The sequence below is a fragment of the Sminthopsis crassicaudata genome, chromosome 1, assembly GCF_048593235.1.
Source record: "Sminthopsis crassicaudata isolate SCR6 chromosome 1, ASM4859323v1, whole genome shotgun sequence".
Classification (NCBI taxonomy): domain Eukaryota; kingdom Metazoa; phylum Chordata; class Mammalia; order Dasyuromorphia; family Dasyuridae; genus Sminthopsis; species Sminthopsis crassicaudata.
This window is the reverse complement of record NC_133617.1, coordinates 553238326-553254515: the sequence shown is the minus strand read 5'-3', so window position 1 is coordinate 553254515 and position 16190 is coordinate 553238326. Positions and strand designations below refer to the sequence as shown.

Genomic DNA, 16190 nt, shown 5'->3' with positions numbered 1-16190 from the left:
TCAAGTATGGAGCTAACTTTGTTATTTTTGTGCTTTTGGAATATCACTTTTTGCAGCTCTGGGTAGTATGAGGAGGTTGAGAGGAGAGATTTTTGGCAAGGAGACAAAACTGGAGCGTATTGCAATAGATCAATTGAGAGATGATTAGAACTTGAACCAGGATGCTGACCATATGATTGGAGAGAAGGGAAAATATAGAAGACAGAGCATCAGCCCTGAAGTCGGGAGGTCCTGAGTTCAAATTTGACCTCAGATAACACTTCCTGGCTGTGTGACCCTGGGCAAATCATTTAACCAAAAGAGAGAGAGAGAGAGAGAGAGAGAGAGAGAGAGAGAGAGAGAGAGAGAGAGAGAGAGAGAGAGAGAGAGAGAAGAGAGACTGACTCTATTCTTTCAAACCATGAGCTGGGTAGAGAAGATTACCTGATTTCCTTATAAAAGAGTGAAAAGTGAATAAATTATCTCTAAACTCATAATTACAGAGCACACGAGCCTTTTAAAAGAAGTCCAAGCAAGATAAGAGCTGGAGAAATTGGCACTGGAGACACTGCTTTTTTTGTTTGTTTGTTTTAGCCTGAAGCATTGGCAAAAAGTTTCTAAAAGGTCTTGAGAAATAGAACCTAAATTTAGGGGCCCTAATAGAGTTAAAAGGAATTTACTATGCCTAGTCATTCACTGAGAGTGTCTATCTGCTAGTATAATTTAGCTCCATATCTCATTTATACCTGATGCATTTGTATATGTAAGTGCATATTTAATCTATTATATTTGAGAAATTTGAGTTTCTAGAGCTTGTACCAATAGAGTTCAAATTTCTGCAATTTCTACTGAAATGAAAAGGCTGGATTCTATTGTCTGAGGACCAGGATAGCCAAGTTAAGAGAGATCCATCATTGGAGGATTGGTCAATGGATGATGACTGATTTGACCACAGAAAATCATCAACAGGATTTATGAAGGTACACTTATTTATTATATTTATTAATACTACACCACAAAGTCATAATCTTTGAAGTGCTGAAGTATATCATATAACTGGAAAGAGTTTACTTCTGAGTAAAAGATGACCTCTAATAAAATCTAACAATAATAATAGTATTTACATAGGACTTTAAGCTATGAAAAGCACTTTATATATGTTAGCTCATTTGATCTTTACAAGAGCATGTAAATATGATGCTATTATTATTCCTATTTTGCAAATGGTGAAACTGACTTACGGAAATAACTTATTTAAGATTATATAATTTATTAGTGGGATTTTTTTGATCATTTAATAAAATCTGTACATTTTATGACTTATTTTTTTAACCACTGGAAAAAAGTGTGGTTCCAGGAACAAACTGATTGTATTTTTTTCTGTATCAGCCTTGATAATAATGGAAGAACACATCAACAGCAAGCTGGTCAACTGATGAAATTTTTTTGGCTATGGTAATCCATGAAACAAATAAAAAATAAAAATAACTTCCAATCCTATTCAGCCTCCTTCATATTTCAGAAAAAGGGACAGAAACCTATCAGAATCATAGTTTTTTCAAATGTTAACAAACTTTAAAGAAAAAGGCATGGGCAAATCACATGGCAGGAATGTGACATGAGATGGTGGCTATCCAGAATGCTTTGCTGGTACCATCTTTATGCTGGGAGAAATCTAGAAAAGCCTCTAATATGTTGGGTGGACCTTCCCTTACTTTGAATAGTGACTTTGGGTAGATATGGATACAGTATGTTAGATATGGATGGATTGTGGTAGGAATTCCTAATCTGATAAGATCACAAATCTTTTTAAATAACCTACAGTTCACCTCCAGTAAATTAGACCTCAATTTCTCCCCCCTTCCCCATCCCATAATAACAAAGGGATAGTTATTGAATATCTTTTTTTTTTTTTTTTTTTTTTTTTTTTTTTTTTCCTTGAGGCTGGGGTTAAGTGACTTGCCCAGGTCACACAGCTAGGAAGTGTTAAGTGTCTGAGACCAGATTTGAACTCGTCTCCTCCTGAATTTAAGGCTGGTGCTCTATCCATTGCGCCACCTAGCTGTCCCGTTATTGAATATCTTGAAAGAGAAGCAGTAATTACAAAGACTTGCACAATTTAATCAAGAATAGATCATAGCAGACTAACCTTATTTCCTCTAATAACAGGGTTATTAGATCTGTGGATCAGTCATGGTATGCCTATTTTTCAGCAAAGCATCAAACAGTCTCTTATGTTATCCTTTTAGATAAGATAGGTGTGAGCTAAATGAGTATAGCTATGAATGGGATAAACTAAGTGAAGACCTCTCATAAGGATGTGGTCTTGACCTATACCTTAATTGTGACTTTAGACTTTGCAATAACAAGTTGAGCTATAGCTAAAAGTTGCAGGTATTCCATTATCTTAGATAAATACATATCTCTTTTCCCCACCCCCACATGCACCTTTTCATTAGCATTTAAGAATCTAATTCAGTAAAGTGTTTTCTGTGGTCAATATTTAGTGTCTGGGTAAATTAGAACTTGCCAGCCAATGGAAGAAGAGGTCAGAAGAAGGGGGGAATGGGGGCTTATGGTTAGGATCTATATAATCTTGTGTTTTGCAGTTTGTACTTTGCATTCCTCTACTGACACCTTGTCTGTTGGGAGTTGCCCTTTCTCATGAAAAGTTAATAGAACTTTTTTTGGTTTTTACCTTAAGAATCTCTGATTCTAATTTGACTATGGGTCTCTGTCCTACCCAAGCGAGAACCGGTAAAATGACAGGATCCAAAGACTGTTTTTTTACTTTTATATCTCATGAAACAAAGGATAGTATAATGACATGGAAGATGGCTAGATCATTAATAGTTTTATACTAATTTGGAGGAGTACGCTAATAAAAGGCAATGGCATCTGTTCCTGGCTTTGATCTATTTACCATGGAAGGTATATCTGTGTTGATCAATAAGTTAAATAAAGGAATAGATGTGATGTTTGGCAAATTTTCTAATGGCATCTAATTGGAAGGTTGGTGAACACATTTTATTAAAATAGCTTGCTCCTAACATTATATACAGCAACAGCAAGATTATATGATGGTCAATTCTTATGGACATGGTTCTTGTCAACAATGAGATGATTCAGACCAGTTCCAATAGCCTTGTGATGAACAAAAGCCATCTGCACCCAAAGAGAGAACAGTGAGAATTAAATGTGGACCACAACATAGTATTTTCACTCTTTTTGTTGTTGTTTGCTTAAATTTTGTTTTCTTTCTGATTTTTTTCCTTTTTGATTTGATTTTTTTTGTGCAACTTGATATTTGTGGAAATATGTATAGAAGAATTGTGAATGTTTAACATGTATTGGATCACCTGCTGACTAGGGGAGGGGATGGGGGAAGGGAAAGTTGGACAGAGGTTAAATGATTTATTCAGAGGCACATATCTTTTAAGTATCTAAGACGGAATTTGAACTTAGACTTTTCTGACTCTACGTGCAGTTCTCTATTTGCCCTGCATATGATCATTTTGGAAAAGTCTACAATTACAGATCCTTATGATAATAATAAGTGGGAAGCAGAGATTCCATTTCCATGGAAAGCTCAAAACTAAAGATCAATTTCTTGCTGACTACAATTGAAGCAAATGTGTTTGGAAAAGCTTTCCCAATAGCAAATGCTATTCTTGGGAGCCTCCAACATAAGGGAGGAAAAAGAGAGGGAAGTGACAGGGAAAAAAGAGACCAAAAAAAAAAGTTTTATAAGAGATCAGAATTCTTCTAGATATTTTTGAGGGTATGTAGTCAGGTAGATTTTTCTCCCATTCCAGAGTCAGCATATCAATCAAATGGACTATACTATTGGCTCTGGTCAATGTTTCTGACACCTCACTTTCATCTTAAGAGCAGGGATTTCAACACAAAGAATGTCACAATCCAGAGCACATTGCTAATTGTAGGCTTTTCGATTCTTTAAGACCTTGACCACTTTTCAGTGAGAATATTTGCCTGTGTTCCAGCTTCCTAATACAGGGGCAGTAGCATTTTTCCTTCCAGATGGAGGTTGTAAAGAAAGGATAACATGGAAACAGTGACCTACATTAATATGGTACTCCCCTCTCCATATTTCAGGCTGGAAACATGTTGGGGGTACATTGGAATTATATATGTGAGAAACGGGGGGGGGGGAGGAATATAGGGAGTGGGGGGAGGGGACAAGTCCATGAGCCCAATTTTCAGAGAAAGCACAGCAGTTCCTGTCAACTGAAAGAAACGTTTCATGCACATGGTAGGTCAGAATGTTATTTTTATAATCCAAACCACCTGGTCTCATCCCCCTTTTCCCCCCACCTCCCATGCTATTTCTACACACATACATTGAAGACAATCCCTGGTAACTATTACAAAACCACGTGGGTCTCTTTTTCTTTTATTTTTTAAACTTAAGGTGAAGACAAGATGAATTGACTAGGATTTGAGATCTTAGTTTATTTTTACAGTTGTTTTCTTACCCTTTGATATAAAAAGGTTGAGCTCTGATTGAGCCAAATGCTTGAGTGCAGAAGTTTTCACACAAAGCAGATAGTGGGAAGAGGGGTATGTGTATGTGTGAGAGAGAGAGTGACAGAAAGATAGACAGAGACAGATAGACAGAGACAGAGACAGAGACAGGGAGAGAATATATTGAAACAGAGCTGGAGGAATGCTGCTTTATTTCCAGCTCAGTGGCCAGAGTCCCCTAAAACTGGTGAACTGGAGAAGTAGAATCCTCCTATGGAGTTAGCCCTAAGCCCCTATTCAGTGTGGGGCCTATTTTTCCCCCAAGCTTTTCTTTCCTTGCACCCCACTGTTCTATTTGGAAGCAAGTTGCTCTATTCACTTTACTTGATAAGAAAAGATTAGCTAGAGTGGCTAGAGGGGGTGGGGAATGAAATATCCTCTCTTAAAAAAACAACTCAGACTACCAATTTCACTGGACCGGCCACTCATTAGAGCTGCCAATTAGCCTATACACGACTTTCAAATGTTGAGGGAATAAACCAGACTACTCTCCATCTTTGTGTCTCATTAAGTGCAGAACAGCATGCTTTCCTGTGGAGATTTCCACCAGGAAATGCCTCCCCTAGCAGAAATGTTACATTATACAGCATGTTGCCAGTCAAAGTAAAGGTATCCCAAGTGCACAGACAGGGAAGTGGTCATGGGTGATTTCAAGGAGAAAACTTGGCATTAAAACAAGATGAGAACTGGGCTACACTCCTCAAAATGTGAAGCAACCTGATTGGAGTCTCTTCTTGGGATATGGAATGTTTAAACCAGGAATTATTCAATAATTCATTGAAAAATAAAGCATCAAAATGCTATTTAGTCAAGTCTACAAATCATCTTTTATATAACCAAATTTTCTCTTAGCCGTGCCTCTCCTGGGAAGAACTTAAACTTATAAACTCAGTTTATTGTTAAAAAAAACCTTAAACTTAAACTTTTTGGTCTCAGGACCCCTTTACACTTTCAAAAATTATTGAGGACCCCCAAAGAGTTTTTATTTATGGATGATATTTTTGACATTTACCATATTAAAAGTTAAAATATTTTTGTATTATTATGAAAATAATTTTGACCTTGAAAAGACCCTGAAGGGTCTCTGGACTTGGTCATCCTGGGACCGTACTTTGAAAATTGCTTTCCTACATTATAATTATTAAACACAAAACTTGGGATTAAAGCTAAAATAATCCTCCAATGTGGTTCTTTTCAACTGTGAGGTAATTCAGATTAGTTCTCTTGGGTGCCTTCTGCACCCAAGAGAAAGGACTGTAGGGACTGAGTGTGGATCACAACATTTTTCACTTTTTTGTGTGTGTGTGGTTGTTTGCTTGCTTTTTGTTTTCTTTCTCGTTTTTTTTTCCTTTTTTGATTTGATTTTTTTTGTGCAGCATGATAATTGTGGAAATATGTGTAGAAGAACTGTACATGTTTAGCATATTTTGGATTATCTTGTTTAGGGGAGGGGAAAGGAGTAAGGGAGGGAGAAAATTTTGGAACACAAGATTTTGAAAGGGTTAATGTTGAAATTTATCTATGCATATGTTTTGAAAATAAAAAGCTTTAATAAAAATGATACATTAAAAATAAAAGACTATTCCTCCACACAGCTGGATACTTGAAAACATCCAGAAAACTGGCTGAAATCTTCAGTTTTTATTCTCATAAATATTTTTGCAGAATAATGGATAGAGTCCCATCTGTGATTCACTGACAGTGTCATTTGAAAAAGTCACTTAACCACTCTGTGTTGTAGACCTTTCCTGCTTCAGACCTCAGTTTCTTCGCTTATAAAATGAGGTAGTTGGAAGAGAAGACCTTAAAAGTTCTTTCCAGTTCTAATAGTTTGAAAATTGGTACAGCATGTGTACTCTACCTAACTTTCCAGCACTAAAGCTGTTCATCATTTACATTTGTTTCCTAGAAAGCAAAGGAGCCTCTAAATTTTGCCAGTAACTGTAATGTCTCAATGAATAAGTACCTCCTACTTTTCACATAAATTGAGCCATTACTATAATAGAGTTATAGCTACAGGATGAACTTATTAATTCAAATTTATATTATACTTTTCTTATATAAATTGTACCTACTAATAATTATTCAAGGGAGTTTTTGCTGTTTTCCCTAAACAAGAGTAAAAATTCATTCATTTAAATCATCCCAGCAGACTTACTTGTAGAAGACCAGGCCACAGCTCTGAAAATAAAGGTTTGAACCACAGAACTTTTAACCAAAATACAAAAGTTTCCAAAAATGAAGATAAAATACTTAATGACATTCCCTTTGGTACTGAAAACAAAAACATCTGCAGGAACAATGAATGGCTTTACTTCTGAGTTCAGCAAGAGGGGAGCCAGAAGCTGATCTGATGGCCCTTATGCTGGTCTTTTTGTAGTAAATGGAAATTACTGTACAGTTTTCATGGTCATGGTATGTGGTCAGGATGAGGGTGGGGATGAGGGAGCAGACAAGGATTAGCTGCCCAGACAAAAATGGCATGCAGTAAATATAAGAATTTCTACTTAAGATCTTTGGTATCAGAAAATAAATTTTTTAAAAATATAAGTTTGTATCTTAGATCTGTTAAGTTTTCCTTTATCTTTAATTCTTCTGAAGCAATAGGGAAGGTTTTTAAAAGGGTAATTATTCACTTTCCCTTTTTGCAATAATGAGTTCTGGGAGCATATGATTCAATGAGATGGAGAACTACAACACTTGGTTGGTCTTTGTCTTTCAGGGTTTTTTTAATGGGAAGGAAGGGTTTGGGGAGAGGTACTTAATTAACCTTCACATACATTTACAATTTACATTAGAATGTGAGATTTTCTTATATAAGAACCAAAGTGTTTTGGTTTATTCTAGTTTTTTTAAACTGCTTTACTTAGATTAGTTAGTTGCAAAACTAAAACCCATCTGCTCAGCCTTATACTCTTTCCCTAAAGAGTGAAAGGACAGAATTTCTCATAGCATTTAAGCAACTGCTTGAGAAAGAAAGGGGATTAATTTCAATATCCATGCTAATAGTCATCCCTCCAGTAAAATCACTTTGGCTTATTTGAACTAATGGAGGAGATATCTGAAGCTGAGTAACACAACTGTTATCATACTTACTGGTTCCTGCATGTCTCAATATAAAATTACGAAGCCATCGTGAAATGCTTTGCAGTATATAGGGGTGATATTTGATTATGTGAAAAGCATTATAGGAATGAGACTGTAGGTTGTTATAGTCCAACTGCTGGCAAAAAATAAAATGAAATGTTATATGGTGATAATGGCATTTAAGATGGTTTCTGATATACAAAAGAAAGCTTGAGATCACAGTTTTAGGAGAGGATTTCTCTGTTTTCCTTTTCTACCTCATATTTCTGCTGCCAAGTGGGTAAAAGGAGTCATTTGGACAGTTAACAATGAATGCTTAAAGCATTTCAGATTCATGAAATTCTGGGACATTTTAAGAAAAGATGTTAATCGTCCTCCTGAGGACTTTGTGAGAAAGATGATTTAAACATATGGAAAACAAGACTCTGAAATAATCTTGGGACTCACAAAAAGACCTCCCCTCAGAAGAGTTTAGCTCTTGTACTTTAAAAAAATCATTTAAGAACATAACAAAAAAAAAAAAAAGAACATAACAAAGACATTCAATTACTTCCCAAGGGAGACCCTATCATTTTCGCAGAGATATTTGTGGGATTTGGGGGATGATTGGAGATTCTTAGGCTAGCAAAATAAAAGTAGGTGGAATAGTGTTGAGTTGTTGATGCATCCAATACTCATGACAAACTATAGTATAATAATGTGTGTATTCATTTTATATGAACAGATGTTCATGCACACAATGTGTGCATACCTATATATCACTTAATATGTGTATCTTTTGTGGCCAACTTTTGCTTTTAATGATCGTGGGAGACAAGGTAAGTATGTATAAATAAAATCCATAGAGAATCATAAACTATCCTGTAGGCAATGTTTTCAACCTCTTCAATCACAGCTGCTAACATGTAACAAAATTCACCTATTTAAATTTCACATTTTGATCCTCATTTGTGGAGAGAAGTAATTGCTAGATGAAAAATCTAAACAATCACTTCTTGATTATCTTCATCTATAGATGAACTCAAATGGGCTTGTAAAGCACTTCTACTTGGTTTTGGACTGCAATTTATTTTAGTGGGAGCGGGGTAAGGGAGGCAATAGATTTTTCTTCATAACCAGGGGAAACCATAGCATAGGTTTGCATTCTCAGAGAATGGTTTTGAGACAGCAGAGTAAGATAGCCTATGATTAAAAACATGCTGTGGCTAACCACTTCTCTTTACTTATCCAGACTCAATAGTTTTAGACCCATCAAAGTTTGTTATTGAATCATTTCAGTGGAGCCCAATTTTTCATGACCCCCATTTGGGGTTTTCTTGGCAAAGATACTGGAGTGGCTTGCCATTTCCTTCTCCAGATCATTTTATAGATTAGAAAACTGAGGCAAACAGGGTAGTGAAGTGACTTGCCCAGGGTCACACAACTAATGTCTGAGAACAGACTTAAGATGAGTCTTTCTGGCTCCTAGCCTGGCATTCTGTCCACTGTGTCATGTAGCTGCCACCTAGGCATGAAGGGTACTTGACTATGCCCTTGAACTCCTCCTCTGAACCTCTATAGCAATGGAAACCATCTGCACTGAAAAACTCAAAACTTATATGTATTACTTGGCATTATTGGTTGTTGAATCATTAAATGAGACTTACAAAACTGGAAGTTACCTAACAGTTAAACTTCTACTAAAAATTGGAAATTCCTTCTATAATATACTTGAATTTCCTTTATATCATTGAGGATCTGTTTGAACATTTCCAGTGACGGAAAGCTAAAAAAATAATAGGGAAGATATTCTAGTACTAATTATTAGAAAAGTCTTTTTCTTATTGAAATACAACCTGTCTCCTACTCTTTATAATTTCTTTGTTCTCTTCCCTGGAGCTATAGAGAATATCTTTCAATTCAGATTTTCAGATATCTGAAAATAACTATCTTCCTTCCCTTCCTTCTTCACTCTTTCCTTTTTCCCTTCCTCCCTTTCTTCCTCCCTCCTTCCTTCCTTCCTTTCTCCCTCCCTCCCTCTCTCCTTCCCTCCTTCCTTCCTTCCTCTCTCTCCCTGTCTTCTTCCCTCCTTCCTTCCTTCCTTCCTTCCTTCCTTCTTCCCTCCCTCCTTCCCTTTTTCCTTCCTTCCTTCCTTCCTTCCTTCCTTCCTTCCTTCCTTCCTTCCTTCCTTCCTTCCTTCCTTCCTTCCTTCCTTCCTTCCTTCCTTCCTTCCTTCCTTCCTTCCTTCCTTCCTTCCTTCCTTCCTTTCTTTCTTTCTTTCTTTCTTTCTTTCTTTCTTTCTTTCTTTCTTTCTTTCTTTCTTTCTTTCTTTCTTTCTTTCTTTCTTTCTTTCTTTCTTTCTTTCTTTCTTTCTTCCTCTTAGATGGCAAATAATCCAATATATGTTAAACATGGTAAAAAATATATGTAAATCCAATATAGGCATACATATTTATATAATTATCTTGTTGAACAAGAAGAATCACATCAAAAAGAGAAAAAAAATGAGAAAGAAAATAAAATTCAAGCAAATAACAATAAAAAGAGTGAGAAGTCTATGTTGTGATTCACACTCAGTTCCCACAGTCCTCTCTCTGGGTATAGATGGTTCTCATCATCACAAGATCATTGGAACTGACCTGAATCATCTCATTGTTGAGAAGAGCCCCATCCATCTCCATTGCCATGTACAATGAAATCCTAGTTCTTACTCATTTCACTTAACATCAGTTCATGTAGGTCTCTCCAGTGCTCTCTAAAATTATCCTGCTGATCATTTTTTATAGAACAATAATATTCTATAACATTCATATACCATAACTTATTCTAACCATTATCCAACTGATAGGCATCCACCCAGTTTCCAGTTTCTTGCCACTACAAAAAGGGCTGCCACAAACATTTTTGCATATGTAGGTCCCTTTCTTCAGGAGCCATTTTTCATAGGACATTGTTCCAGAATTTTGAAAATCATGAGTTTCCATGATCACCATCCTGGCCACTCTTTTATAATTATTTCTTTCTGCTGATGACATCAATTAGAGAGAAAAAAAGTCTTTAATATCAGTTTAGTTTTCTAGTTCTTCATTAAAGATCATAATTCTTCTAGTTTCCTATTTTAACCACATTTAATAACATTAACATTCATCATCTTAAGAGTCAAAATTACAAGGACTAGCACCTCATGGAGTGAAAAAGCCTTGGAGAGACAATTAGGAAGCTAACTGAATGACAAGTTAAGTCATTGTAGGATAAGATACAAATCAAGATTTGATCCAGAAGGATTTTAATGTCTTCATCTGTAAGGCAAAAAATAATTTCTAGTGTTCCTTTCAACTCTGACATTCTAGGGTGCCAGGAAGCCTAATGTCAGGGTCTAGTTGCCAGTGTGTCTATTTAGAACTGGACACAATGTATTCTGGCTAGTGCAGAGTAGAGTGCAATTGAGATTTATATTTCTATTAATGTGACATGAAATTGTATCAGCTTTTTCACCAATAGTGCCAGACTCCAAGCATATAATGAACTTGTGATAGATACAGGCTGGCACTCCACTTTAAAATCTTTAGGCTATTTACACCTAGAAATAGGCAAACACTGCAAATCAAAGTTTGATTGCTAACTATACTTAAGAAAGTGATGAAGGAAATGTTAATGATGCAAATTGAATTTTTAAAAAATGTCAGGCATACTTGTTTTGTAGATTTTGTTAAAAGACATTGTTAAACACCATTTGGCTTGTGGTCAGTCTAAACTATTTCACAAAAACAGTTACCAAGTTTGGTCTCTCCAATGCTCTTCTTTGTCAACTGATTATTTAAATGCAAGATTACATACTTTTGCCTTTCTCCAATTTTGTCTTGTGGCTATTGGTTCAGCATTTCAATCTATTAATAATATCTTTTTAAATTTTGATTCTGTCATTTAGCATGCTAGCTATGCTTCCTAGCTTTATGGCATCTGAAATCTTGATATACACTGCTTTATTGTTTCATTGTTAATTATAATATTGAACATGTCAGTTCTTTAAGAGTATACATCATATTTTATCATTCTTCTGTGCTTTGTATACAATTCAAATGCTTACTAATTGATCATCTATGTGAAGCACCACATATCATTCTGCTGATTAGTAATTTCAGTCATATCTGACTCTCCAGGACCCTATTTGGGTTTTCTTGGTAAAGATACTGGAATAGCTTGCCATTTCCTTCCCCAGTTCATTTTATAGATGAGGAAACTGACTTGCCAAGATCAGAGACTAGTAAGATTCTGAAACCATATTTTAACTCAGATATTCCTAATTCCAGGCCCAATTCTCCATCTACTGAATTACCTTCCTGCCCTACATATTGGATTATAATGTAGATTAAATAAAAGCAAAGAGTTATATGAAGCAAGACAACATAGTAGAAAGTTATAGGAGGCAAAGGAATATAGTAGAAAGATCATTAGCCTGGAATCAGAAGAAATAGGTCCAAATCCTGCCTCTGATGTTTTCAACCTGTAGGAAAATCATTTAACTTCCCTGGACCTCTGTTTCCTTATTATAAAATGAGAGAGATGGATTTGATGATGCTTAGGGTACCTTCCTGCTCCAGATCTCTGGTACTATATAATACTTTAAGGTCCGCTGAATAATTTACATGTATTATTTCATTTTGACTTTATAATGATTCCATGAGGTAGGTATAATTATTCCCATGTTACAGATGAGACTCAAAGGGGGTTGACACATGCCTGTATTCACATAGTGAGAAAATGTTGGAATAAGACTTGAACAAATTTTATTTTATTTTATTTACTACACTTCCCACTACTTCTCATATTCCTAATGTAAATAGTATAGTGCATAATTTTTATTTTATTACATAGAAAGACAATAATGTTTTTTAAATATACTTGTTTTCTGACATAAATATTAGAGAGGGTCTTACCCTATTATAATGGAAATATCTTATTGACAAATAGATTGGCACCTCTTACCTGGAAATTACCAAAACAGCTTCCTCCAGGGAGGGTGACATAACTTACAAATGGAGGCCCAGGAGATGGCAAAGACTCATATACCACCAAACCTTCACTTGGGAACACAGCTCTCTGCTGTTGTTTGCTTTCCCAAAATTCCTGCAGCATTGATACAACATTCACTGGGAATACAAACAAAACAAAACATTTTTAGGAATATCTTCTTAAACACTGATTTTATTTCCTACAAAATTTCAGTTAGAAAGGACTAAGAGGGTTTCTATTTCAACCTGTTTAACCCAAGAATACTTTTTTCCCCCCCTGAGGCAATTGGGGGTTAAGTGACTTGCCCAGGGTCACACAGCTAGGAAGTGTTAAGTGTCTGAGGCCATATTTGAACTCAGGTTCTCCTGACTTCAGGGCTCATCCTTTATCTACTGTGCCACATAGGGCAGAATACTTTTCACCAACAAGTCATCATTTGGCTACTACTTAAAGACCTCCATGACTCCCTTCCCTCTGAAAAAGATTATTCCACTTTTTGGGCAGCACTGATTATTCAGAAATTTCTTCTTACACTGACCCCAAATCTGTGTTTTGCAACCCACTGCTTCTAGTTCTATCATCTGGGACCAAGCAGAAAGGAATAAATCTCCATCCTTTTGACGGATCTTCAGATTATTGAAGTCAGCTGCCATGTCTCCTCCAAGACTCTAATTCCAGGGTTTTTTTTTTTGTTTGTTTGTTTGGTTTTTTTTTTTCTTTCATTCTTGAAGAGGGGAAAAACAAAACAAAACATTACATTGTTTTGTTTGTAACTGGTTTTCTTTTCTACATCTAGTCATTGAATGGGTGTTGTTTCAGAAAACTAAGACCTAGAAAAAAACCTTAGATTAAAAGACAGTCTCCTACTATATTGGGGGCCATCTCCATGTCTTACCACTGGACTCAAATGGCTGTGGAGAACCAAGTGAGGCGGTGACTTTGCACAACTCTGCCTCTTTTACATCCAATTAATTTGAATATCAAGACATCACCTTCCTGATATCATTGAGACTTTTTGAGAAACAACAAAAGAGGCAGATCTCTATAAAGTTATCAGTTTCACTCTCTCTACCAGCTTCATTGAAGTCCTGTGGCAAGACAAAAATTAAGATGACTGATGATGGCCCAAAATGCAGTTGGTAATCTTGGCCTTTTTAAATTAAGGTCTTTCCCATGCTCATTCAATGTCCATTCAATGACTTAGGACTATGTAAGAACTGAGACAAAAGATGGCCTAATTTATCATCACAAGAATATCAATTTGAGAGGTGAAGACCATTAAAGTTTTTGGTCAGAACAGAAAATGATTGCTATTTATACTCATTCTAAAATGAGTATTCCTTTGTGCAAAGTATGTGATTGGGTAGCAAATCTCTTTTTCATTTGGCTTAAAAAAAAAGGATATAATGTTACTTTCAAAGCTGTCCTGCTTAATCTGTGTTTAATTCTGAACTTTCTTCTGTTCTCTATATTTTTAAATTTAAATGCTTCAATGATCTTTTTTTCTTCTTTTTCTTTTTGGTAATGCTATCTTTAGATTCTTCTTCCCCTTAAAAGTTCTTCCCTCACCCAAATAAAATTAAAAAAAAAAAAAGAAATACACAATCCCTGTAACAAATAGACATCATCAATCAAACAATGATATTCATTTACTATGCTAGAAAATGTTTTATTCTGAAACCTTGATTCTTTCAAGAGATAGAATTCTCTGTGAGGAGAAGGGTATCATACTTTATCATTCATTGGTTCTCTGGATTCATGGTTGGTCATTGCTTTGGTCAGAGTTCTTTAGTCTTTCAAAGATGATTTTCTTTATGATTTTCTTTACTTTTTCTTCTAATTTTGTTCACTTCATTCTGCATCAGTTCAAATAAGTATTTCTAGCCTTTTCTGAATTCATCCTTTTGTCTTCCTTATTGTTCAAGAGTATTCTAGCATATCATATCTATTATATAATACCATAATTTATTCAATAATTCCTTAATTTATGGACACCTCTTGTTTCCAGTTTTTTGGCACCATAAATAGTATTGCGACTGTGTATATTTTTGTATATATGGGCTCTTCTTTAATTTCTTTGGGGAATATATCTAGTAGTGTTATCATTGGGTCAAAGGGTATGCACATTTTAGTTAATTATAGTTCTTCCAAATTCCTTTCCAGAATGGTGAGACCCATTCACAGCTCAATAGTGCATTCCTATGCCTGTTCTTCTATAGCCCCTCCATCAAATGTCATTTTTCTTTTTTGCTATCTTCTGTCAATGTGATGGATTGGTTCAATTTGCATTTCTAATGTGATTAGTCATTTAGAGCATTTTTCCATATCATTTTTGGATTTCCCTTGAGAACTGCCTGGTTATATTCTTTGACCTTTTATCCTTTGGAGAGTGGGAAAATAAAAAATAATGAGGGTCCTAGCTATTGAAAGACAATACATAATGTGAAAAAAAAAAGAGATGGATTCTGCCTATTATGTGTATAAATAGTATTCTTTTGTTGGAATCTATCCTATTGAAATGAATTCCTTTTGTAATTTTTATTGATTACATCCTAAAGCATGGATGGCTAGAGCTGTGCAGACAAAAAGTCAGCTGTCACTGTATGCTTTTTCATTTTGGCCAGGCTAGATAATGTTCCTTTTAAAAATCTTTGGTTTTCTAACATCCTGGAAAGATAAAAGTTGAATATGTAGAAAATGTTTTAAAGAAGCCAATTTAGTCATCTCCCCAAAAAAGTGAGATTATCCTAACCCCTTTTCATAATTCTCCCTTCTAGTCATAATGACATGTGGCAGAGAGGAGAACTTGGAGGCAATTATAATAGATATACTTTTTCAAGGCAATTCTTTCTCTGTGACAAAACTTTTCACTTATCCTTCTCTAGTGAATCTCTTTCATTTCCCAGGTCTGAGAAAGTATTTATAAAATGCTTTAATGTGCAGAATGATGTGCAAATATTATCTTATTTTATCCTAACAGTAGTCCTAGGAATTAGGTGCTATTGTCATCTTCATTTTATAGATGAGGAAACTAAGGCAGACAATAGTTAAAGTTCACACAACTAGTATCAGATATTGATTTGAACTTAGTTTTCCTAACCTGAAGTCTGGCTCTCTATCCCTTAAATGGACCTAGATAACACAAGATAAATACAAAGGATGAAGAGATTACAAGGGGCTTTATGCTTGTTGATCTCTCATTATCTCAGGGTTAAATTGCATCATAAGAAGCCCAATATTTAATTGATTAGACTGTTACCTTACAAAGAGATAAGGCACACATTGCTTATTCTTAGCCAAAGTGTGTGACGTCAAGAAAACTGTGCATTTGTAACTTATAACATTGTACCACTGTTTTATTGAAACAAAATTGGGATAAGATACATTCTAAAAGAAATTAGATGAGCAACATTTCTCACACAGTTAACTGCCATAACTATCTATCAATCTATGTATCAATTTATATGTATACCTATGTATGTATGTATGATGAACCTCAGATATTTATCTATATTTTACATGGAATTTATCTCCAAAAATATTGATTTTTTTCATTAAGTTCTAAACTGCTTGACTTTAATTTGAGA

The 16190-nt window shown here is 35.2% G+C and overlaps 1 protein-coding gene across 1 annotated transcript in view; it reads right to left on the bottom strand.

The window, feature by feature from the left end:
• The window catches only part of LIX1 (limb and CNS expressed 1), a 59537-nt gene that overhangs the window by 28989 nt on the left and 14358 nt on the right, over nucleotides 1-16190 (bottom strand). The window contains exon 2 of the mRNA XM_074282018.1: nucleotides 12577-12740. Coding sequence (XP_074138119.1) covers nucleotides 12577-12740 — 164 coding nt within the window. The remainder of the gene's footprint in view (nucleotides 1-12576; nucleotides 12741-16190) is intronic.